This window comes from Lipotes vexillifer, unplaced genomic scaffold (assembly GCF_000442215.2).
Source record: "Lipotes vexillifer unplaced genomic scaffold, Lipotes_vexillifer_v1.1 scaffold1017, whole genome shotgun sequence".
NCBI lineage: Eukaryota > Metazoa > Chordata > Mammalia > Artiodactyla > Lipotidae > Lipotes > Lipotes vexillifer.
Genome location: NW_006772141.1, coordinates 1,095,062 through 1,121,276, shown reverse-complemented (window position 1 = coordinate 1,121,276; position 26,215 = coordinate 1,095,062). Strand labels below are relative to the sequence as shown.

The following is a 26,215-nucleotide window of genomic DNA, read 5'->3' as shown; positions in this document are numbered from 1 at the left end:
GACCCATTGCTTTCTTTGGGTGGAATTCCTCGACCACGTGGGCTGTGTGAATCTCCCATCCACATGTGGCCTTGGCCTGAGGTCTTTTTCTTATGTATGGCTGGAGACTTTTCCTGCTCATAGCCCCATGGTGACGTGAAAGCTTCCCTGCTATTTCCTGGGGTGGGTGGAAACCTCTCCACGCCAGCTCAGTCAGCCATCTTGATGGGAAGTCTACCCATTCATTGCACAGGGTGGACCCTCAGAGAGCCAGTGTCACTTCACCCCAGACTTGTGCAGTACAAAGGCTACATCTAGAACCCAGACTCCTAACTCCTAGTCTGGTTCTCTTTTCACTGATGAGAGCAAAATCACATTTTGGGTACAATAGGAGTGTTCCTTATTTAAGGAAACCCAAGGAAAGTCTTGAAGGAAATAAGAATTCTTCCATAATTTGGCGACCCCCTCCACTCCCATTTGGGGCACTGGCTTTCATTGGAAGGGTCCATGTGAAGGGCAGTGCTGCAGACTCTGCTCCACACGATGCCCTGATGGATTACCTCTTCTGAAGCAGATTACCTCTACCCTGTCAGCATCTCTGGAGTCAAAACCTCTTCCACCTGCTCCATTTTCCCTCAATTAGGAAGGATGAAAAGGGCTGTCGCTTTTACTTTGTAATCTATCCATAGCACCAAACAGGGCAAGTATCTGTCGTGATGATACCAGTGGTGTTGGGTATCCTGCATCATCACAGGCACCTTGACAACAGTATCCTCATCAACATAGAAGTCATGGGGAGCGGTCATCAAGGGGATGGATGGTGTCTCCCACAGAGCTGGAGGAAAGAAGGGAAGAAGGTACAGGGCATCCGTGGACCAACAAGCCGATCCTCCAGCCAGGGAATGCATCCCCCCCATCATCACTCAAGACTCACCCTCCTCCATCTCATCAGTTCAGCACCTGACCTGCCTGGGGAATGGATCTGAGGGTTCAGATAGGTTCTAAAATAAGAGACCCCAGAGGATATCAGCAAGGTTGTTTCCTGTCTTCACCGATTACTTGAAATCACTGGACTTAAATAATTTTGCCAACCTGATGTTCATATAGTGGTAGCTCACTGTGGTTTTGACATGTACTTTCTTGGTTTAAAATAAGGTTGAGGAGGGCTTCCCTGGTGGCGCAGTGGTTGAGAGTCCGCCTGCCGATGCAGGGGACACGGGTTCGTGCCCCGGTCCGGGAAGATCCCACATGCCGTGGAGCGGCTGGGCCCGTGAGCCATGGCTGCTGAGCCTGTGCGTCTGGAGCCTGTGCTCCGCAGCGGGAGAGGCCACAACAGTGAGAGGCCCGCATACCGCAAAAAAAATAAGTAAATAAAAATAATAAGGTTGGGTAGTCTTTAGTATGTTTATGGATCAACTAGAAGTTTGGGGGGATTTTTTTTTTGGTTTTGGGGTTTTTGTTTGGTTTTTAATTTATTTTATTTTATTATTATTAGTTTTTAGTTCAGTGCCAGTTCACTTTTTTACCCATATTTCTACAGGGCTGCTTCTTAGTGATTTGCAGGAGTTCTCTGAACACTAGTTGTCTATCAGTTCTGTGTGTTGCCAATGTGTTCTCTTCCTCTCTGACTTGTCTTTTCACTTTCATAATTGTGTGTTTTGATGATTGAAAGTCTTTATGCAGTGAGCATACCAGGTTTTTCCTTTATGGTTAGATCTCTGTGTCCTGCTTAGGAAAAATTTTCCTACCTCCAGGTCATGAAGATACTCCCCTATTTCATCTACAAGGTTTACTCTTACCTTTTGCATTTAGGACTTCACTTCACCTGCAGTGAATGCTTATGATCTGTAGGATGGAGGGGTACAAAATCATTTTTTTCCATGAGGATACTGTCCCAGGACTGCTTTTTCAAAATCTATCCTTTTTCTCAATGCTCTATCATGCAGGCTTTTTCAAATATCAAATATCCATATGTCCATGGAGCCATTTCTAGGTTCCATTCTGGCCTCTCTGTTCTGTCCCATTGGTCTATGCATACCACACAGTCTAAATTAATACAGATTTATAACCAGCATTGCTCCCCAGCAGACAGGTTCTCTCTTTTTAACTATTCTTGGCCCTTTGCTCTCTCATATACACTTTAGAATCAGCTTGTTAACTGGTACCAAAAAGAATCTTTTAAAAACCTGTTGGGATTACTTTAAAATATTTAGATCAATTTGGGCGGGAACCGACATCTTTACCATGTTAAGTCTTCCTATTCATAAATATGGTATATCTATTTTTTATTTGTTGACTTTAATATCTCTCAATATAATTTTATCTACAGAGATTCTGCATATCTTTGGTTTGTTTTCTTCTAGGTACTTTTCATTTTTTAAGATAAGCCACAATTGTTCTACTACTGTCACCATGTGACCTAGACTGAGGTCTTGGGGCTACATTTGTGTCCCCAGAGTGATGGGCAGATGTGTCAGAGGGCAAGATGTCTATTTCTGGAGCACCTCCTTCTCTGTGCCACGATCACTAACATAACTGCAGCGAGGTCTCTTTCAGGAAGGGAGCACCAAAATCTTCATTATTTCTGGCCAGAGCTTTGGGTGTGGTGATGGTGTATATTACACATGTAAATTATATTATATTTTAAATGGAATGGAGTCAATAGAATATTGTGCAGCCACTAAAATGAGATCTAAATAAAGTTTTCAATAGAGTAAAACTACACACACACACACACACACACACACGCACGCACGCACACACACACACACACACACACACATGAGTGCATGTGAAAATTGATAACATCCGAATAAAGTCTATAGATTATCACCAACGTGAGCTTCCTGGTTTGCTATTGTACTACAGTTACATACGATCTTATCTAGAGGAACCTGAGCGAAAGGTACATGGGACCACTCTGTACAACTTTGCAACTCCCTATGAATTTATAGTTATTGCAGAATTTTTTAAAAAAAAATTTTTTTAAGTTTTAAGTGGTGCCTGAAAATTCCACATGTGAAAATTCAAGCAGTGACCAGTTTGGCTGGATTATTAGTCTGGGACTGTTCCCCAGAATCTGTTTCCTGTAGATTCAAGGTGGTTACAGCAGGGGATTGAGAGGCAGATATGAAACAGCCATTGCCCGCTGAAGGCAGATGAAACGATGAACAGACCAGAGGGGCTGCGTGCTCCAGCTCACCTATGCTCTCCGCCAAGTTCATTGTCCAGCTCTACCCTGCTGACCAACAGTGTCTCCAGACCACTGCCAGGTGCTCAGCCTGGGCCTCTCCCCAAGCTCTCCCTACATGGAACCACTCTGGCGGCTGGATGTGCCTGGCATGTAGATTTCCTGATAAGTCCCAACTTGTCCACCAGCTCCAGTGACTTTTTCTCTGTCCCCCCCAACTCCCTCTTCCTCCAGACCTTCACTTCCCCAGTCCTTCCCACAAACATGCCAGGACTAATTCCTCTCACAACCCCCTTTCCCTTCCCACTCACGGTGACTATGCTTCCTGGATGGCACCCTAAGTGATACACACTGTACAAAACTGTTCCTACCTGTGATTTCAACTCAATTAACATATGTGTGTGAATGGGAGACTGGAAGGAATTAGGCTAAAATGTTAATGTTGGTTCCCTCAGGAAGGTAGGATTCTGGGCAATTTCTATTTTTTCTTTTATACTTATATGTATTTTTAAAGGTCTTCAAAATTGTTATCATTAGAATAATTACAAATACTCTATTTATTGAGCATATATAATGGTCAGGGGTTGGCAAACTTCTTCTGCAAAGGGCAAGAAAGTAAATATTTTACACTTTGCAGGTCCTTCTGTCTCAGTAGCAACTGCTAACCTCTGTCCCGTGAAAGCAGCCAGAGATAATACATAAATGAATGAGCGTGGCTGTGTGCCAATAAAACTTTATTTACAAAAGCAGGTGGCCTTCAGTTTTGCCCAGGAGCTGTAGTTTGCTGATCCCTTCAGGCCCTCTTCTAAGGAGTATTCAAATATGTGACATCATTTGATTCTCAGAAACAAAACTTTGAAGCAGGGACTCTTATATCCTTATAAGAGTCCTTCAAGCAAACAACCTGCCCTGTTTGTACTGTTGGTAAGTGGCAGAGCTGGATATGAATCCAGCAGTTCAACTTGTCACCATTGGGTAGAATGCATTTCATACATTCTGTTATTTTTTTTTTTTAAATAAGAAAATATGTCTAAAGATATGAAGGGGTGGAAATCAATACTACACAAACTTAAATATCTGAGGCTCTAACATTACATTTTCAGAAGGCTGCTCAACCCTATCAGACCCAATCCATCCACTTTCTGTTTTGGGGGAGTTTCTTTTTGATATGCGAGCCTTCAACGAATTAGGGGGAAAGGGAAGATGTAGGATCCACCAACGAATTGACTCTTACCTTCGAAGTAAATGTAATTCGCCGGCACCGTCGTGGTATCCGCGCTGAGCTCGTTGACCAAATCCACAATCTTCCCTCGAGTTTCCTCCCTGACTTGGTTGTTGATAAGCTGGGTTGTGCCCTCAGAGTCATCGAAGTTGGTGTGGAAGAGTCTGGACTCATAGAAGGTCACGGAGTCGTTAAGGAATCTCGTAAGGAGCGGCAGCTCCAGGCTCAACAACAGGGTGCTGCCCACACGTATCTCCAGCCCGTCGGCCGGGAGGTGGAGTGTGCAGAAGGTTCTGGAAGCCCCTGTGCATGTCAGATACTGACATCTCTGTGAGGTTGAAGCCAAGACCCTCGAGGATCTGGGTCCGGCTGTGCTAGCGGACCCCCAGGGACAGCAAGGCGTAGGCGGCGGAGATGCTCAGCGGGGAGAAGACGTTGCTCCCGTAGGGTTGGGAAGCCATCAGGTGGTAGAAGCGGAGAGCAAAGGCATTATTGCCTGCAGTGACCTTGAGGCTGGGAGAGCCCTCACCTGTGCCCGGAGCCTCCTGATGGGGGCAGTGGATGTGACCCTGGCCGTGATGCTCGGGATGCCACTGACCTCGAGAAAGGACCAGTAGTCCAGCCAGACGGAGGAGCAGGCAGTCGGCAAGATGCACCTTCTGTGCTCTCAGGTCTACAGGAGGAAAGAATGTGCCCAGGAAACTCCCCAGCAGAATGCCCAACCCCACTGAGATGCCAGGCAGAAGAGGCAGGGCCCCGGGGATCTAAGTGATACTCTCAACTCCTGCAGATGAGCTTGCAGCGGAGTAGCAAACACCCAGTACCTCCATGTGTGTGGTGCCATGACACTGTAGCAGGGCTTCAGATTTACAAAGCAGCTCGCTGCCCACCATCCCATTTCCTTTCCCATCTCTGTGAGCTCTGCACGGCACTGGACTCCATTCTCGTTACAGAGAAGGGGAAACAGAGACTCCAAAAGTGACTTAACAAAGTCACCAAACTAGTAAATATCTGAGCTAGAACACAGGTATCCGTTCTCTCAGCCTGGGATGCCTTGCACCATCTGAGTATATTTCCTTAGCCCAGTGACCCATCACGTCAAAGGTGCTCATCGCCAAAGGCTATGTTAGCGACTACCCCACAGACATCCGTGGTGTGCTTTACACTTTGCAAAATCGGTTTTATGCCGTTTTGTTTGACACTCTTATCCAGGTAGAGGTCAATAGAGCTGATATTCTTATCACCACTCTGTACAGATGAGATCACTGATGCTCAACACATGATTTGCCCAAAGTCTCAGGGATAGAATTGGTCCCTTTCCCTAATGAACTTAACCTGCCCCAAACAGGATGCTCGATTTTCTCCACCAAATCTTCTCTGCCTCATCAAATGGCCCTACCATTACCTAGTTCTCAGCCCCAAACCCAGTTGTCACCCCTAACATCCATCTGGCCTTCCATCCATCCCACCCCATTCAATCCCTCAGTCCCTCTTGACACTCATTCAACTCTCCATCATTTTTCACCCCCACCAGAGGTCAGGAAACTTTTCCTATAAAGAGCCGGATAGTGAATATCTTTGGCTGTGGGGACCATACAGTCACTATTACATCTACTCAACTTTGCTGTGCTAGCTGGACAGTGACCATAATAACAAGGAACATCCCCCCCAACATGGCTTCCTACCAACCTATAACAACCACTCCTCACCCCCTCTCTCCGGCTTTGCGGTGAGATTACCCAGAAGCTCTGACAGGAGCTCTCCTAAAGCAGCTGGAGCCAGAAGACCTGGGTCCCGAGCTGTACATGGCCTTGCGGGAGGCTCTTCTGGATCTGAGCACCAGTTCCCTGCCCAGTGCAGCAAGGAGGTTGGTGCAATCATATGTAGGGGTATTTCTAGCCTTTGTCACCTCTAATTAGGGTGACCAATTGTTCCAGTTTGCCCAGGACTTTCCTACTTTTAGCGTTGAAAGCTTTGTCGCAGAACTCCCAGTCCTAGGCAAACTGGGTCGGTTGGTCATCCTCCTTTTAGTCTCTACTGTGACCCTCGTAGGGTTACTCACGGCACAGTCAATCCTCGAGTGGCCCCTGGGTGCCTGTCTGAGCTCTAGATGTGGCTTGGATTTATCAAGCCCAGGAAGATTGGAGAAACCTCTCTGCACCACCTACCACCTCCCTGATTAGGTAATTATTAATGAACCGACCCATGGGTACAGTGTGGAGTCTCAATATAGAGAGAAACCTCACTGCAAGTTGGCTCACCTCCTCCCAGGAGAACCCCCTTTCCCTCCTGGGGGGCCCAAGAGAGTTCACCCCTTCCTGTTTGTGTTATTTGTTGAGGTTCACCTGATACTTGCTTTTCCCACGGCTCAAGGGAACCCCTTAGTGGGCCTGGTCTCCACTCTGACCCTCAATTGCCATGTGAACTTAAGTACTACCATCCCCCTCTCTGGGTTTCTGTTGCCCCGGACCACCATTTCAGCCATATCCCTGCCCCTGCAAATAAAGAGTTGGGCCAGACCAGGGGCAGCAAACTCCAGCGCCTTCATGAACTCGGGAAGGCCGGTTCCGGGGCGACACGGTGGGAAACAGTGGGCACGCGGAACCGGTATCAGCTCTCTGTGGCCAGACAAGGCCCATCTAGGGGCTAGATCCTGCCCAGGGCTTCCAGTGTGCAATCCTGGACTACATGATTTCTGAGCAGCCTGCCAGCTTTATAGCGGCATGGTTCTGTGATGGAACCTCCTAAGATGTCACATGGTAGACTGCAAGGACGGCGCACCCCAGGAGCAAAGGCGGGAACAGATGCCTCCTTGGTCCAGGAATCCAATCGCTCATTTCGTCTCTAATTGCGGAGCTGAAGCTGCTCTCTCGTAAGTAATCAGGGAGCCTCAGCACCCTTGGATCATTCTGGGGCAGCTGCAGGTAGGGGTGGTGTCTGGCTGTTTCTCAGGCCATACGGCTCAAGGAGGACAAGACTTCAGCTGATCTCTGAATCCACAACCCAGCCCCACAGCACAAATCACATAGCACGTGCAGTAGAGTTGCTCATTCTTTCCTTCATTCATTCATTCAGTCAGTCATCCAGCTCCTTGCTGAGCTCCTGCTATGGTGAACAGCATTGTTACATTCTCATTGGCTGGATACACACACTGTAGGATATAGTTGTGAAGGGTAAGTTCAGGAGTTAGGATTGACTGTACAGGGAATTACTCTGGCCACAGGTGGGGACGGGGGTTAGGAAGGGTGTCCTGGGGAAGGGACATCAGAGCTGAGACAGATGAGGAGTTCCCAAGTTAAAGGAGAGGGGTTAGATCAGGGAACAGTGTTCCAGATAGGGGAACAGCATGAAGAAATGTTCTGCAGAAGAATGAATCATGGAATAATGATGGATGCAAAGACCCCAGTGTGCCTGAGGTTCAGGGCATGAAGGACAGTGGGTGGGAGAGGACGGGAGAGGCAGCACCCGGGACACACAGGTGCACAAGACACCACCTTGACCTTAGGGGGCAGGAGACGAGGTGTGACCAAGAGCAGCAACAGCATGAGGCAGCCTTAGGCACGGCCATATGCCTTAGAGCAAGGGATTGGAAGGGAGAGACAGGGCAGGCTTCATGGAGGAGGGGGCATTTAGGTTGATCCTGGTTTGGTCTGATTCAAGAGCATTAGACTCCTCTCTCTGACTGTGCAGAGCAGTATCATCTTAGCCATGAGGATTTCCTATCTGATCCTGAGCAGGTGATTCCAGAAGGTGAAAGTCATTCTGAACTAAGAGGGAAGGGAGGGGTTGAGGATCTCTTCTCTTCAAGGACCAGCTGAGTCTTTCAAACTCTGTCTCCCTCCCTCCCATGTCTCCAGCCCCCACCAGGCCCTTCTGTGAGCACTGCTGGTTCTGTGCAGGTCTAACCAAAGGCAGGTAGAACATACAATCTAGACTTTGAGCCCCTCTGGAACCCTCAGCTCAGAGCCACCTGGGTCTCAGCATTTAGGACTGTTAAGGATAGTGAGGTAAAGGAGGATGGGGCTTTATGAAAGATTGTGCAGATATAGGGATTTGCAGCAGGCTCTCGTGATGGAGACTCACACCACTTTCTGGCACTTGGTGGCTGACCGCTTCTAAGCCGCATGCCTCCTTCTCCCCCTTCTGCCCCACGTCTGGGCGACCTGATGAGAAAGCCCACTGGTAGTTCAATCCTCACCCCAGCCCCTCCCACCAGCCACTGTAAAAACCCCAAGCCGGCCTCCCAGCCCTGCTTTCTCGGGCCATTTTTGGACCGGCTTGGGAGCCTGCCTTGTCCTCCCCAGCAAGTCTCATTATGTGAACAATAAACCTCCCCACGCCCTCTGGGTGCACGTGTGGTGTCATCAGTCTTGACCTTCAAAACAAATTTTAGGTGGCGGTTTATTATGGGATGAATTATGTGCCCCCCAATCATATGTGCCCCAGAATGTGACCATATTTGGAGATAGAGGTCTTAAAGAGGTAATTAAGGGCTTCCCTGGTGGCGCAGTGGTTGAGAGTCCGCCTGCCGATACAGGGGACACGGGTTCGTGTCCCGGTCCGGGAAGATCCCACATGCCACAGGCTGGGCCTGTGAGCCATGGCCGCTGAGCCTGTGCTCCCGGAGCCTGTGCTCCGCAATGGGAGAGGCCACAGCAGTGAGAGGCCCGCGTACTGCAAAAAAAAAAAAAAAAAAAAAAAAATGAGGTAATTAAGTTAATATGAGGTCATGAGAGTGGGGCCCTAATCCAATATGACTGGTGTCCTTATAAGAAGAGATTAGAGAACCTACTCTATAGCACAGGGAACTCTACTCAGTGATCTGTGGTGACCTAAATGGGAAGGAAATCTAAGAAAAAGGGGATATATATATACGTATAACTGACTCACTTTACTGTACGTCAGAAACTAACACAACACTATAAAGCAACCATACTCCAAATAAATAAATAAATAAATAATAAAAGAAGATGAGGCTAGGACACACACGTACAGAGGCAGAAAACCATGTGAAGACACAGGCTATAAGCCCAGGAGGGAGGCCTTGAGCACAATCATCCTTCACGGCCCTCAGAAGGAACCAACCCTGTTGACACCTTGATCTGAGACTTTTAGCCTCCAGAACCACAAGACAAAAAATGTCTGTTGTTTAAGCCACCTATGTGGTCTGAGCACTTTGTTATGGCAGCTGAGCTGACTAAGACAGGCTTCATCCTGCCTCTGGTTCTCAACAAACTCCTCTCTCTAGGATTTGCCCCCAGAACAGTAGACAGCCCCCAGGACCATAGCCAGACCTCTGCCTCTGTCCCCTGATCTGGAGCTGGTGGCATAACTGTGAGCTGCAGTTTTGGCCGAGCCTAGAAAGGCCTAAACCCATGTGGCTGAGCCCTGGAGTCGTCCTTCCCGTAGTTCACTTGCTCCACATTCCGCTGGATTCCATGAAGTTCTCCAATGGCCTTACCATCTTTCCAATAAATTCTCATTTTTGATTTGTCTAAGCAATCCAAAGTGTCCTAAGACTCTTTGCAGGCAAAAGGAGTATAACTGGTACAATTGTTAACATATTTTAACAGGCTTTCCCTGGTGGCGCAGAGGTTGAGAGTCTGCCTGCTAATACAGGGGACGTGGGTTCGTGCCCCGGTCTGGGAAGATCCCACATGCCGCGGAGCGGCTGGGCCCGTGAGCCATGGCCGCTGAGCCTGCGCGTCCGGAGCCTGTGCTCCGCAATGGGAGAGGCCACAACAGTGAGAGGCCCACGTGCCACAAAGAAAACAACAACAACACATATTTTAATGAATAACAAGATGCTGATCTCTTAAGTTGGGCTGATATTCTCCCTCAATTTTGTCCTTAGTAAGAGTTTACACAGGGTTTACTGAGCAGTAAACGCTTCCTTTGTATTAGCCCATCATTTGGCTTAGACATGGTGTAAATAATTGCAATCCTCAAGTTAGTGGCACTGGGTGAGGCCCTAGCTCATGTGCCCTGCAGTATGCCTTTACCCAGGTCCTTTAAACAGGGCCTGGGAAGGGATCAGTCCTTGTGATGGATTAAATATGGCTGCACAGTCTGTGCTGCTCCTTCCGTCAGGAGGTGGAGTCTATTTCCCCTCCCTCCCTTTGAGTCAGGGCTTCCCCTGTGACTTGTCTTAATCCTTTGGGGCATAAGTGATGCTGTATAAACTCCTGAGGCTGAGCCTTGAGATCAGCAACTTCTGCTTTCACATGCTGGTACTTTCTTTCTTGGAAGCCAGCTGCCATGTAAGGAGGCTGACCTGGAGCTGCCATGCTGTAGGGAAGCCCAAGCTAACCAAATGGGCGGGCGGTGGGGGAGAGAGAGAAAGGGGGGGAGGTGTCACGTGAAGGAGCATTGAGGCAGCAGACACGTGGATGAAACCTCCAGGGACCTCTTTACCCAGCCCAACCACAGTCTGAACACAGCCAAGCGAATGACCCCAGCCAGCACCCTGTAGAGCAGAAGCATTTGGCCAAACCTTGCCTGAATTTCCCACCCATCTAACCCAGATGAAAGTGAGAAAGTGATTGTTGTTTTCAACCACTGAGGTTTGGGGTGGTTTGTTGCATAACAATGAATCTTCCAAACAGTCCCAGACTTCGGGTTTTCCTAGAGCAGTTCTTTTCCCTTTTTCTTTTGGAAGAACTCTGAAGCACAGGTCACCTAACAGACACTAAGTAGCAGGACACCACACGGGACAGGTGATATTCTCAAGGGTGAGGAAGGCAGGGACTGGAGACGAGGCACAAGTCCATTCACTGAGTCATCAGTCATTTACTGAGAGCCTACTATGTGCCTGGCACTGTGCAGGGCCCTGGGAGTTGAGCCTTGGGGAGAACAAAGTCCCCACCCTCATGGAACTTACATCCTAGTCCAGGTGATGGACAGGAAACAAATAAACACATAATAGAATTTCAGATCAGTGCCAAAAGGAGCATGGGGAGAAGAGAAGATACAGACTGATTGTGTAACAGGGAAGAGCCAAATCTGACTACACGTTGGATCTGTTTCTTTTACTTTAACCTTTGCTTTCCGAGGCTTTTGTTCACTAAAAGGATACTGTCTATACATAATGGCCTGCCTTGGGGAACCCCGCCCCTCTGCCTGAATGTTAAACCAAAGTGCCTTTGTTCAAGGAAACATCCGGCCCGGTCCACCCGTGGATGGCTGCAAGAAAGAAGAAATTAACACATCCCCTCCCCCAGGCTGGCCATTCCAGGGGACATTTGCAAAACTTACGGCCTTTTTACTTTACTTTCTCATCTTCTCCCCATCTCTGTGCTGTAAAAGAAACTGGCATCCAGACCCTGATAAGATGGTTATTTAGAGACATTAGTCTGGCATTTTCTTGCTCTGCCGGCTTTCCGAATAAAGTCGTATTCTTTGCCTCAACACCTCGTCTCCGATTCATCGGCCTGTTGTGCGGTGAGCAGAGCGAGCTTGGACTCAGTAACAACTGGGGCTGGGCAGTCCACCCTGAGGAGGTGGCATTTGGGCCAAGACCTGCATGAAGAGAAGGGACACGGACAAGCATGCAGACAAGTGTGGCCGGAGTCCAGGCCGAGGGGAAAGTGCGATGCCCAAATCAAACAGGATGTCACCGATGAGGCAGGTGGCGGGGCATCTGAGCAACCCCAGGGGGCCTCTGAATCCACAGCTCCCATTGCCACAGACACCTTCTCAAAAAGAAAGTGGAGTCGCTCTTCCTCATTCCTCAATCACCATAGAAACCCTGCCAGAGGGAACCGGAGCAGGGGGAGTAGAAACCGGCGAGGGGGACCAACCTACCAACATCCCACAGATGTACAGGCAGAAGTCAAATGCATCAGAGACAGTTAACTGACAATTAACTCTGCATCAGTTGCAACGACTGCTTTCAGTGCAGGGATGGCTGGGTTGCATGTGCCTGGTGATGGTTGGATCACAGTAAGTTAAAAAAAAAAACAAAACAGGGTTTCCCTGGTGGCGCAGTGGTTGAGAGTCCGCCTGCCGATGCAGGGGACACAGGTTCGTGCCCCGGTCCGGGAAGATCCCACGTGCCGCGGAGCGGCTGGGCCCATGAGCCATGGCCACTGAGCCTGCGCGTCCAGAGCCTGTGCTCCGCAACAGGAGAGGCCACAACAGTGAGAGGCCTGCATACCGCAAAAAAAAAGAAAAAAAACCCTAGAAAGAGGCTGCAGAGTCACTCAGTTGGCAGGCTTCCTGGGTTCTGATTAGTCCGATGCCTGCAAGCCCCCGGTGCTGCTGAGAATGTGCTGATAACATGAACTTCAACAGGAAGGTGTGAAAGTAACAGGCTCCCCCAGCTGAAGACAGCGAGGGCGGCCGGGTAGCTGGGAACGGGAGTCAGGAGGTCCGGGTTCCAGTTCCTTGATGGTCAGTGGTCTCTGGGTGGCCTTCAGCAGGTCCCTTTCCCTCTCTGGCCTCAGTTTCCCCATTTGTAAATGGAAGTGGCTGGACCAGTAATGAATGGCTGCAACACTGGACCTTCTCGGGGACCAGGCTGTTAACAGGATAATGAGGCAAGTCACAGGAGCACCGCAGGAAAGCATCAGTGGCCAGGGCCACGTCTGCCATGTAGTAGATGCTCAGTAAATTCATTGAAGGTCTAGATAGGCCTGGTGCCTGACCTAATGATGGCGCCAAGAGACCTTCTGATTGTCCCAGGGGAGTTGGAAATCTGGATTTCTTTTTTAATGTGAACTATTCCAATTTTAAAACGTGGGCCCCTAATTTAAATGAGTTTTTTAAAATCCATCCATTTCAAACAGTATGGCTTCCACCGGTTCAACCTGTTTGCTGCCAGTTTGCAATAACCTTGGTGCTAGCAGATTTTCAAGGCCTTTTCCAACTCTGCATTCTTCGGAGGAAAATATAATGTTTATGTCACACTTGATTCGTTAAAGGGTTTGAGGCTGGCTTAGGGGACCTCCCCAGATTTAAAGTTAAAAGTTAAAAATTAAAAAAATCAGGCACACCGTCAGGAAAAATGTAAATGAAGTTGGAACGCTGATCAAAGCAGTGATAAAACAGAACAAACCTGGAGGGCTTACCCTAGCGGATTTTGAGATATTATCAAAGTCACAGTAAATTAACAGAAACAGAATGCCACAGCTGGAAAGTCAAAGAAAGTGCTTATTTATGAGCTAGAAGTTTTCACAAGGCTATTTGCCACTAAGCTTCCTAGAGACCAAAGTCACAAGGGTCACGTTCTCTTATATGAACGTCTCCAGCTCCCTCTGGCTACACACCCTTCCCTTCCTCTTCCTAGGATGCAGAGGAGAAGGGCTGTCAGGATGGCCAGAGCACGGAGCTCAGGAGCTGCCTCCCTTGGGCCCACTGGGAGAGAAGGAAGAGCTGTGGGCTCAGGCCTGTCTCAGGTCCAGGCTGGGGGAGGATGATAAAAGGGGAGCCTTCAGATTGCTCCAGGTCCAGCCCAGCGTGTCCAGATAAAGATCAGCCTGAGATGCACAGCCGCAGATGCACTGTTGGTTTGCTTGCTTCCTTAGCTCGTGCTGTTGTCCCACCTGGGTGACTGTCTCCTGTTCCTTCTGACCAGTAGCCCCTCCCATCCCTGATCCCCCCACTCAGCCCCCAACGCCAAGTCAGAGATGTTCCTTCTAGATGCTCCTTCATACCACTGTGGATGTTGAGGTCAAAAATGGCCGAGCACCAGCAATTCATATGCTTCAATCTAACACACAGAGCTTCGTGTCCTGCACTTTCCACCCAGCATTAGACTGTCATCCCCCGCATTACAACATTCTTCCAAAATCCAAAATATCGCCTCGTCAGGATCTGCCAGCATTTATTTAGGCAATCCCCTGCCGCTGGACATTTCAGTTACTTCTGAATTCCTTTTGAGCCTTAGGAGATTATGGGGGATGTACATCCTTAGACCTAAATGCATGTCCGTTCCCCATCTCTTCCTTAGGACCGAGTCCTTGACGCAGGATCTGGGCTGTGATCCTACCTTGTTCTCCAAGGGCTGTTTAACAAAGCACCATAAGGTAAGTGGCTTAACCAACAGAGATATTATTCTCTCACAGCTTTGAAGGCAAGAAAATCCAGATTCAAGATGTGGACAGGGCCAACAAAAAAGCAGCAGACTCACAGATATAGAGAACAAGCTAGCGGTTACCCCTAGGACAGGGAAAAATGAGGTTAGGGGATTAAGAAGTAAAAACTATCATGTATAAAATAAGCTACAAGGATATATTGTACAACACAGGGAATGTAGCCAATATTTTGTGAAATACACACTGAAACTGCCAAAAAATACAATTAGCAGAAACTAACACAACACTGTAGGCAATTATACTTCAATAAAAAAATAATAATAAATAAAAATGTGGAATAGGAACATAGACATCTAGATATTTTAGAGCCAGCTTTCCTTTGTCAAAAAAACAGCACTACATATAAGGGCAAGAAAGGAGAAGTGAGTTCAAGCAGCAAGTCAGATACTCAGACAGAAAAGGCAGCCCCGAGGTAAGGAAGGTAATCAATTTAGTTTTTCCCTTCTTTAGGTATTGGCCTTCAGCCAGCTGGGGGGAAGGATGGTGGTAACCTTCACGTGGTCCCTGCAGGTACCAGCAACTAACGTTAAACATAACCCCACATTCGAATCTAAAAAAGAGTGGATATATGTATATGTGTAGCTGATTCACTTTGCTGTACACCTGAAACTAACACAACATTCTAAGTCAACTATATTCCAATAAAAATTAAAATAAAATAAAACAGTCAAACTCAGACAAATAAGTGAACAAATAAATAATAAAAGTGTTATAAAAACCTTAAAAAAACAAAGCCAGAAACGTGTGGACAGGGTCAAGTTCCCTCTAAAGGCTCTAGGGAAGGATCCTTCCTTGACTCTTCCAGGCTCTGGAGGCGCCATGCATTCTTTGGCTGTGGCTGCATCACTGCAATCTCTGCCTCCGTCTTCATGTGGCTTCTCCCATATGTCACTTTGTGTCTCACATGTCACCCTGCCTTTCTCTTATAAGGACACCTGTCACAGGATTTGGGGCCACCTAGATAATCCAGGATGATTTCATCTTGAGATCCTTAATTATATCTACAAAGACTCTTTCCAAATAAAGTCGCCTTCACAGGGGCCAGGGCTTAGGACAAGGACATACAATTCACCCCACTCCAGATACCCTTGACCAATTGCCCTCCATGGAGAAGCTCCCCCACTTCCCACACCAGTGACACATACCAGGATGCCCCTTTCTGTCACACTTTTGCAATGGCCTTGGGGAAACCTTTTGCTCCTCTGAGCCTTGTTCCCCCTCCAGTACCCAGGGATAAAAGTCCCTGGTTTGCAGTGGGTCGGAGGAGGTCGGGGGCTTTGGGGTTGTGCGTTGCCAGCTGGGGTCCAGTGCGGTTGTCTGCCTGTTACTCTTCATCCAAGGCAGCTCATGCAACTTCAGGGCCCCCCGGGGAGCATGTGGGACCTCACAGCCTGGTGTGTGGAGACCCGGAGGCCCTGGCTGTAAGTGCAGCCCGAGAAGGCAGCCCAGTAGCAGGCGGCCAGGTGCCTGGGAAACAGATGGGGTGGCCAGAGGTCCTGGCCTCAGGAAACAGGTGACAAGGGCCTGGGCTCAGCATTGAGGTGGGGAAAGTGGCGGGCAACGGCAGCCCTTTCTGGGTCGATATTCCCTGAAGTTGAAAACTGAGAGGGTGGAGGAAGCCAGTACAACTCTCTGCGCTGGAGTCCGGTGATTCTTAACTGACCTGCTTTACTGTGGGACCCAATTCTTTCACTCTCGGCAGGCCTACCCTCAAATAAGCTGCCAGGGCTCCTTCCAGTACATGCCAGCCCAGCCCCACCGTGTCAGAGTCACCCAGACACACTCATCCTGATGCTACAGGGTCACCGCGGATTCCAGACCCTGCACTGAAGCTGTCAACTCAGCAGGACGGGTGGAACTGGGCATCTGTGCGTTCAATCTCGTCTCCAAGGCAATGCGATGCCAGCAGGGTCTGGGAGTTGCCAGAGCAGTGGGAAGGGGGTGGGCCCCACTGGGCCATCAAGCAGCTGAGCGAGCGCCCCGAGACAAGAGGACGCCCTTCAGGTCTCTCGAAAACCTTGTAGCTGCTCCCAAAGTGGCAGACAAGACAAAGAGCAGCCTGGCACTGTGACTCTGGGGGGACCTTTATTTTAATCCATACTTAGACCTAAACAGTTCAGGCTTTCAATCTCACCCCTTCCTCTGTATGTGTCACACACGTTGTCTTTACTTGGTTACACAGAGTTCTGCATACCCTCTGTCTCTAGAATCTCCGTTTCTCTCTATAGACATGGATGATTTACATTCTATTCCATAATGAGAGTTCTATATGACAAGTTCCAATTCTAACCTATAATGAGAGTTCTATATAGAGTTCTCTCTATTGACACAGATGATTTACATTCTCTTCTATAGTGAGAGTTCTATACGGCATGTTCTATATTCTATTCCATAATGAGAGTTCTATATAGAATTCTCTCTATAGACATGGATGATATACATTCTGTTCTAGAGTGAGAGTTTCATACAACATGTTCTATATTCTATTCTATAATGAGAGTTCTGTATGGAGTTCTTTCCATAGACATGGATTATTTACGTTGTACTCTATAATGAGAGTTCAATACCACATGTTCTAAATTCGATCCTATAATGAGAGTTCTATACAGATTTCTCTCTATAGACACGGATGATTTACATTCTATTCTATATTGAGAGTTCTATACGATATGTTCTATATTCTATTCTACAATGAGAGTTCTATATAGCGTTCTCTCTATAGACGCGAATGATTTACACTCTATTCTATGAGAGTTCTTTATGGCACGTTCTATATTGTATTCTACCATGAGAGGTCTATATAGAGTTCCCTCTATAGACAAGGATGATTTACATTCTATTCTATAATGAGAGTTCTATATGACATATTCTAAATTCTATCCTATAATGAGAGTACTATATAGAGTTCTCTCTATAGACACGGATGATTTACATTCTGTTCTATCATGATAGTTCCATGCGACATGTTCTAAATTCTATTCTATAATGAGAGTTCTATATACAGTTCTCTCCATAGACATGGATGAATTACATTCTATTCTATAATGAGAATTCTATACGACAAGTTCTATATTCTATTCTATAATGAGATATATATATATATATATATATATATATATATATATATATATATATATATATATATCTCTCTCCTTTATCTGACATATATGTGGTAAATGTTTTCTCCCAGTCTATGTCTTTTGTTTGGGTTTTTAAAATGATATCTTTTAAATAGCAAACATTTCTAATTTTAATTTTGATCCAAAATGTCAAGTTTTTCTTTTACGATTCATACTTCTTGTGTTTTATTTAATAAATCTTTTTCTACCAGAAAGCCATAACAGATTTTCTCTTATGTTTTCCTCTAGTAGTTTTATAGTTTTAGGTTTCTCATTTAGGCCTATGAACCATTTTAAATTCATCTTTGTGTATGAGGTGGTATAAGGTATACTTTTTTTTCCGTATGGATATCAAATTGATCCAGCACCACTTACTGAAAACACTTTCCTTTCTCTCACTGAATCATGTTTGCAGTTTGTCCAAAAATATGTTGACCATATACGTTTGGGTATGTTTCTGGAGTATCTATTGTTCATTGGATCTACATGTCTATCTTTTTGCCAAAACCAGTCTATCTTGATTATTTATTGTAGCTTTATGGTAAAAGTGTTGAAATTAGGTAGAATGAGAATTCCAATTTTGTTATTCTTTTTAAAAATTCTTCAGCTATTCTAGGCCTTTTGCATTTTCTTATAAATATTAAGCTTGTCAGTTTCTACAGAAGTGTCCACTAGGATTTGTTTGGGATTTGCATTGAAAAGTCCTGGCTTTTTAAGCAGTCCTATCAATCTGTGACAGGTAAACAAGTTTCTTATACTTAAGTTTTGCATGAACTCCGACTTACACTGAGACATGGCTTTGAAAGCCTCTGGCAAATGCTGGCCCTAGCAGGTGAAGACACAGGCTTTAGCTGTCAGTGTTTAGCTGCAAACTCACTAAGATACATTTTCAACTACTTTGAAACCCTGGCAGTTAAAGTCACTTCTTTAAAGGAGAGAGTGATACATTGGAAGTTAAGATCATTATCACTGCACATTAATTTTTTTTTTTGGTATAAATCCACTTCTTCAAGACTTTAAGAACTCAGTTTTCATAATTATTCAATAAATATAAACTGAAAGAAATAATTCCGCCAGAATCCCAGAAGTGGAAATAACATTACAATTATATATAGTTCTCTCTATAGACTCGGATCATTTACATTCTATTCTATAGTGAGAGTTCTATACATGTTCCATATTCTGTTCTATAATGAGAGTTCTATATAGCGTTCTCTCTATAGACACGGATGGTTTACATTCTATTCTATAATGAGAGTTTTATAACACATGTTCTAGATTCTATCTTGAAATGAGAGTTCTATATAGAGTTCTTTCTATAGGCATGGATGATTTACATTCTCTTCTATAATGAGAGTCCTATATGACATGTTCTAAATTCTACTCTATGATGAGAGTTCTGTATAGAGTTCTTTCTGTAGACATGGATGATTTACGTTCCATTCTATAATGAGAGTTCTATAACATATGTTCTAAATTCTATCCTATAATGAGAGTTGTATATAGAGTTCTCTATATAGACACAGATGACTTACATTCTATTCTATAGTGAGAGTTCTATATGACATGTTCTATATTCTATTCTATAATGAGAGTTCTATACAACATGTTCTGTATTATATTCTATAATGAGAGTTCTATATAGTGTTCTCTCTATAGACACAGATGATTTACATTCTATTCTATAATGAGAGTTCTATACGGCATGGTCTAAATTCTATTCTATGATGAGAGTTCTATATAGAGTTCTCTCCATAGACACAGCTGATTTACATTCTCTTCTATAATGAGAGTCCTATATGACATGTTCTAAATTCTACTCTATGATGAGAGTTCTGTATAGAGTTCTTTCTGTAGACATGGATGATTTACGTTCCATTCTATAATGAGAGTTCTATAACATATGTTCTAAATTCTATCCTATAATGAGAGTTGTATATAGAGTTCTCTATATAGACACAGATGACTTACATTCTATTCTATAGTGAGAGTTCTATATGACATGTTCTATATTCTATTCTATAATGAGAGTTCTATACAACATGTTCTGTATTATATTCTATAATGAGAGTTCTATATAGTGTTCTCTCTATAGACACAGATGATTTACATTCTATTCTATAATGAGAGTTCTATACGGCATGGTCTAAATTCTATTCTATGATGAGAGTTATATATAGAGTTCTCTCCATAGACACAGCTGATTTACATTCTATTCTATAATGAGAGTTCTATAACACATGCTTTATATTCTATTCTATAATGAGAGTTCTATATAGCGTTTTCTCTATAGACATGGATGATTTACATTTTATTCTATAATGATTGTTCTATATGTCATGTTCTATATTCTACTCTATAATGAGAGTTCTTTATAGAGTTTTCTCTATAGACATGGAGGATTTACATTCTATTCTATAATGAGAGTTCTATACGACATGTTCTAAATTCTATTCTATAATGAGAGTTCTATATAGAATTCTCTGTATAGACACGGATGATTTACATTCTATTCTATAATGAGAGTTCTATACCACATGTTCTAACTTCTATCCTATAATGAGAATTCTATATAGAGTTCTCTCTATAGACACAGATGATTTACATTCTATTCTATAATGAGAGTTCTATACGTCATGTTCTATATTCTATACTATAATGAGAGTTCTATATATAGTTCTCTGTATAGAAACGGATGATTTACATCCTATTCTATAATGAGAGTTCTATACCACATGTTCTAACTTCTATCCTATAATGAGAATTCTATATAGAATTCTCTCTATAGACGTGCATGATTTACACTCTATTCTATAATGAGAGTTCTATACGTCATGTTCTATATTCTATACTATAATGAGAGTTCTATATATAGTTCTCTCTATAGACATGGATGATTTACATTCTATTCTATATTGAGAGTTCTGTGCGACATGTTCTAAAATCTATTCTATAATGAGAGTTCTATATAGAATTCTCTGTATAGACACGGATGTTTTACATTCTATTCTATAATGAGAATTCTATACCAGATGTTCTAAATTCTATCTTATAATGAGAGTTCTATACAGATTTCTCGCTATAGACACGGATGATTTACATTCTATTCTATAGTGAGAGCTATATACGACATGTTGTATATTCTATTCTATAATGAGAGTTCTATACGACATGTTCTATATTCTATTTCATGATGAGGGTTCTATATAGCATTCTCTCTATAGACACGGATGATTTACACTTTATTCTATAATGAAAGTTCTATACCACATGTTCTAACTTCTATTCTGTAATGAGAGTTCTATTCGACATGTTCTATATTCTATTCTATAATGAGAGTTCTATATAGAGTTCTCTCTATAGACACGGATGATTTATATTCTATTCTATAATGAGAGTTCTATATAGAGTTCTCTCTATAGACACGGATGATTTACACTCTATTTTATAATGAGAGTTCTATATGTCATGTTCTATATTCTATTCTATAATGAGAGTTCTATATAGAGTTCTTTCTATAGACACAGATGATTTACATTCTATTCTATAATGAGAGTTCTATATGACACGTGTGAGCTACTGCCCACACTCCCACAGGCAGAGGAGAGAGGAGGAATTGCTTAAGACTTTGTAGGAACAGAACCCCTAGGTGCTGCCATTATTGGGTTTTCCTCCTACCGGAAACCAGCAGCGAAAGGGGCCTCAGAGGGCCGCGGTCAGACTTAGGGCCCTGATGAGGGGCGGCGGTGGCACTGTACTCACTCAGAGCCATGCAGAGGCACGTGGCAGGTCACTGGTGTCCACACACACAGGCCTGCAATCTACGGCCAGCGAGGCAGTGACAGCTGACAGAAGCAGCGGTCCCCTCCCCCTATCCCCTGCCTGCCCCTCAGGCTCCAAAACACAGCCTCACGTGACAGGAGTCCTGGCAGAGACAGAGGGGAAGCCACCCACCGGGAGAGAGTGCCATGAGAAGGCCACTGTTCTCCAGGAATAACTTTCCAGAATCAAATGCGATTTCTCTCTTGGCAGGCCTTAAACTGGGGGGCTCTGAGCAGATACCCCAGACCTGCTGAGACTGGAGTCCCCACGTCTTCTGCTGGAAGAGGGAGCTGGGCTTTAACGGGCTCCAGTATCTCACTGGGGGGATTTTTTTTTTTTACACCTTTATTGGAGTATAATTGCTTTACAATGATGTGTTAGTTTCTGCTTTATAACAAAGTGAATCAGTTATACATACACATATGTTCCCATATCTCTTCCCTCTTGCATCTCCCTCCCTCCCACCCTCCCTATCCCACCCCTCCAGGTGGTCACAAAGCACCAAGCTGATCTCCCTGTGCTATGCGGCTGCTTCCCACTAGCTATCTACCTTACGCTTGGTAGTGTATATATGTCCATGCCTCTCTCTCGCTTTGTTACTCCTGCCGTTGTGCCAAGGAGTAAGGAGGCTGCACGCCCCCGTCCCCCAATCCCACAAAGCTGCTGGCGCTCTTGATGCAGAGGCCACCGAGGGGATGATGCTTCAGCATGGCCGTCTCCGCAAGGTAGCAGCCCACGCCTCCCAAGTGCTGATGCGCCGGGGCTCCGAGCCATGAAGGAGACATTCAAGACCATGGAGGGGAAGCCTCCATCCGCTCTCCCAAGTGGCCCTGGCTCCAGGCAACCGTGCTGTACAAAGCTTGCTGTTACACCTGCCGTCGGGCCTGGCATTGGCCCTTGCTGTTTGCATGTCCAGGGGGTAGGAGTTGTCACCTTCAGGACAGTGACATTCGCCCCCTCCTGAAAGCCTGGCAGCTGGGTTGATTGTGCCCAAGGGTGGTTCCAGCCCTGAGTGTGAACTGACAGTGTGGCTTCCCAGCCCCTCCCTCTCCCCCCTTACTTCCTCCAAATAAGCTCAACTATTGTGTAAGCTTAGTACTGCTGGTATTGCGCCCATTTTACAGATGAATAACTGAGGTCCTGAGAGGTCAACTACTTTCCCCAGCTCACCCAGGGAGAAAGTAGCAGAGCCAATGTTCAAGTCTGGTCTTTCTAACTCCATATTCTGCATTCCTCAGAAACGCTGGTCGCAGCAATCAACTCGCTTGTCCACTCAGCCCAGGGCTGGGTCTGCAGGAATCATCATGCAAATGTGTGCTGCTGGTGGGTTGCTTGCTTCACAAGGAGAGAAAACAACCATGCTGGCTGGGTTCCAAGCCCCTCTGATCCTGCGTTATTCCAAATGCATTTCCCATGAAGTCTGGGGCACTTCTCCAGACTCCTCGCGTGTGTGTCGGAGTGTATAAGTGTGCACTCAGGCCCAGGGTCTGCCCCAGGAGGCAAGGAACACTCTGGGAAGCTCAGTGCTTGGTTTAGAGCAGAGTTTCTCAACCTGACACTCTTGGCATTTGGGACTGGGCGTGGGTGCTGTCCTGTGCAATGAAGGATGTTTAGCAGCATCCCTGGTCTCTACCCACTAGGTGCCAGTAGCCCCCGCCACCACCCAGCTGTGACGACCCCAAACCTTTCCAGACATTGCCAAGTGTCCCCTGAGAGGCAAAGTCACCCCATTGAGAAACACAGGGGTAGAGAAGACCGCAGCTCTTCACCAAGGACCCCGTCAGCCTTGGTTTATGCTCTAATGTGTGAATCTTATACAAAGCACAAACACCAGTCTTACATTCTCCATTTTCTTTTCCAGCCCTTTCCCCAGGCTAAGCTTCGGAGCACCCATCTCCCAGGGCAGTTCACCATGCTCGGCAAGGACAAGGCTTCGAGTTGCCAGCAGATGGCGCAGAAATCCTTCCCAGGCCTCTGTGGATGCTGATTTCTTCTCTGTGTCCTGAGTTAGTCTGAGAATCTGGTGCTGAAAGGGGCTTTAGTGCCCCCGTCCTCAACTTGGGGTGGGGGGATTTTGCCCCCCAGGGAACCTCTGGTGATATCTGGAGACATTTTGGATTCTCATCGTTGGGGGAGGGATTGCTACTGCCATCTAATGGGTAGAGACCAAAGACGAGGCTGAACACCCCATGATGCACAGGACAGCCTCCCGCACCAGGAATGATCCAGCCCAGAATGTCAATTGTGCCTAGGTTGAGAAACCCCTGTTTATAGATGGATAAACAGAGGACACGGAGGGAGAACTTAATTGTATGGTGGCTTCCCAGTATGGTTATAGGATGTAGTGATAAGATGAGATGAAAACTCTGTGATGAGGGTTTATAAGTACCTATGCTTGAGGGCAGGGGGTCTGATTTCCTTGTCTCTCTCCCTGCATCCAGCAGAAGTGCTCAGGAAAAGTTGCCTGAACTGGATTTAATCGGCCCCTCCACATCTGAAGATGGACAATAGCTATAGGTGCATTTTGGCGCTGCCTCCTGATCAGATGTTAACAGCTGCCCGGAGCACAGGGTTGAGAGGTGCTGGGCTCAGCAGGTAAGAGTCCTAGGATCGACTAGTCATGTCTGCTATGAGTGCAGAACCAGATAATCAGAAATTCAGCCGTTTTGCTTATCCTAGAATAGATGATCAGAAGACTGGGAAGAAAAGATTCCCTTAGAGAGGACTTTTCTTAAAAATCATAAGTCCTCTGACTTGATTCACTGTAAAACAGATAAACAAACAACAAGATGCATTTAGAACATCCTAGAAAACATGGAAGAAAATATAAGAACTTTGTTTACCTTTTATCGTTTTAATAAAAAAGAAATGAAGCTCTGCTCGTTTGTAATACGTGGTTAGCACTGGCTCTCTTACTCAGTTACCTGTCACCCAGGCAACTCCACATGGAGAGTCCAAGTTATGTTGGTGGGGGGAGCACCCCACGGTGTGCAAGGGGCAGTATTGTCCTTGGTCCTTTGTTCAACTTCTGACGATTGGTTCACATTGCAGTTTCTGGCTCAGCGCACTGGCAGAGTATACAGATTATATTACCCAGGGGTTAATTAAACTAACCCTCACAACATGAATAACCCACTTAAAGAGATTCCTACAAAGCAGCTATGGATTATGGATAATAAAACCAATTATGCAAAGAGAACTTTACAAACAGGAAATGGTGGAACTGACATGTGTTGCTACACAGTTGTGCAAGTTGTGAACTGCACAAGGGCACTTGGGCAGGAGGCAAGTGGGGGCTGAAATCCATCTATACTCCACTGGCCAGTCCTTCCTCCCAAGTGCAGGGCTGTATCCATCTAGACAGAATGCCTTTTCCCCACCTGCCCAAAGGCTAATCTGGCCCACTCCTGCTCCGAATACTGACTTCCCATCAGCCCCAGCACAAGGCGCTCTGAAGGTCAAACCACATCTCACTTTGGCACCAGCCAAAGTGCTCCAAAGGCCTCAAAGATCATTTGAAATACAGGTTTACACCCATAAGCGTAACCACTCCAGGCCTCGCCTTGTGACCCTGCTCAATGCTTCTCCAATAGCCAGCCTCTCCTTCTTGCTAGCAGAACCCCAGTTTTATACAGAGCAACCATGTGCTCTACAAAAAAGCTCCATTCCTAGTTTCCCTTCCTACTAAAGATGATAATTGAGCAGAAATCTGGCTAAAGAGAACTAACGGGACATCTTCTAAGGATTTGGGGAGAATTTTCTTTTTCTAACATAGGTAATACCCTTCCTTCTTGTGGCTTCCTCCTTCTTTCTGTAACGCAGATGTGATGACTAGAGGTGTGGCAGCTCTGTTGTGATCTTGAGAGAAAGGACAAAACAGTGGTAAAGACTAGTCCTGACGTCTGTGAGCTGCTGAAACAATGCCAAGAACTGTCATCTTTCTGTTGTATGAAAAAACCTTCTAATTTGTTTAAGCTGTTACTTGGTCAAGTCTTGTGTTACTTGCAGCTGAACACAGTTCCAGAAGGTTGACTCCTCAGCAGATGTTATACGCTGAAATATTAGCTCTGATTGTGTGGAATCATCACAATTAGCCAGCTATTTAAAAACTAAGACCAATCTCTAGATTTTTTTTCAGCATTGTCTAAACTCATGTATTCAATCTGTCACATTACAAAACGCTATTCATTTTAATAACACATTTTAGAAATCTCTTTAAATATGTTTTATTGAAGTGTAATACACATTTAGAAACAAGCACATATTATAAGTGTACAGCTCATTCATTATTCACAGACTGAACCCATCCAAATAGCCAGGATCCAGATCAAGAAAGATAATGTGACCAGTTTCTCAGGAGAAGCCTCTTTTTAGATATCTTTCTTAATAATGAAAACAAAAGGTCACATACTGTTAAATGACTGAACTAGTGCATGGAAAATAATATGGCAACAAACTAAAATGAATTCATTTGTTAGCAAATACTGTTTAAGGAACCAGAGAAAACGTTGCTGAAGATGTGAAGCAGGGATTTGAATCAAACAAATTCCTCATATGGGTGGTTTGCTCTATAGTTAGATGACAGTACTGAGACTAATATGTCTCAGATTAGGATGTTTGCTAGAGTCTTTTCAATCTAGAGTTTGCTAGATTCTGTTTCAGCAGTAAAATATACCTAAAAAACTATTATTTTTTTGGTGAAACACTAAAGGAAAGGTTACTGGAGAATATATTTTTTTCAACACTATGTTACGTCTTAAGTCAAAACAATATTTTTATGGGGAAAGAG

General features: G+C 45.3%; 1 protein-coding gene across 1 annotated transcript in view; it reads right to left on the bottom strand.

The window, feature by feature from the left end:
* Positions 1 to 26,215, bottom strand: part of SERPINA4 (serpin family A member 4) — a 44,458-nt gene that overhangs the window by 1,473 nt on the left and 16,770 nt on the right. Inside the window, 4 exon segments of the mRNA XM_007447337.1 lie at positions 540 to 568; positions 570 to 814; positions 4,404 to 4,669; positions 4,671 to 5,064. Of these exon segments, the coding sequence (XP_007447399.1) occupies positions 540 to 568; positions 570 to 814; positions 4,404 to 4,669; positions 4,671 to 5,064 (934 nt within the window).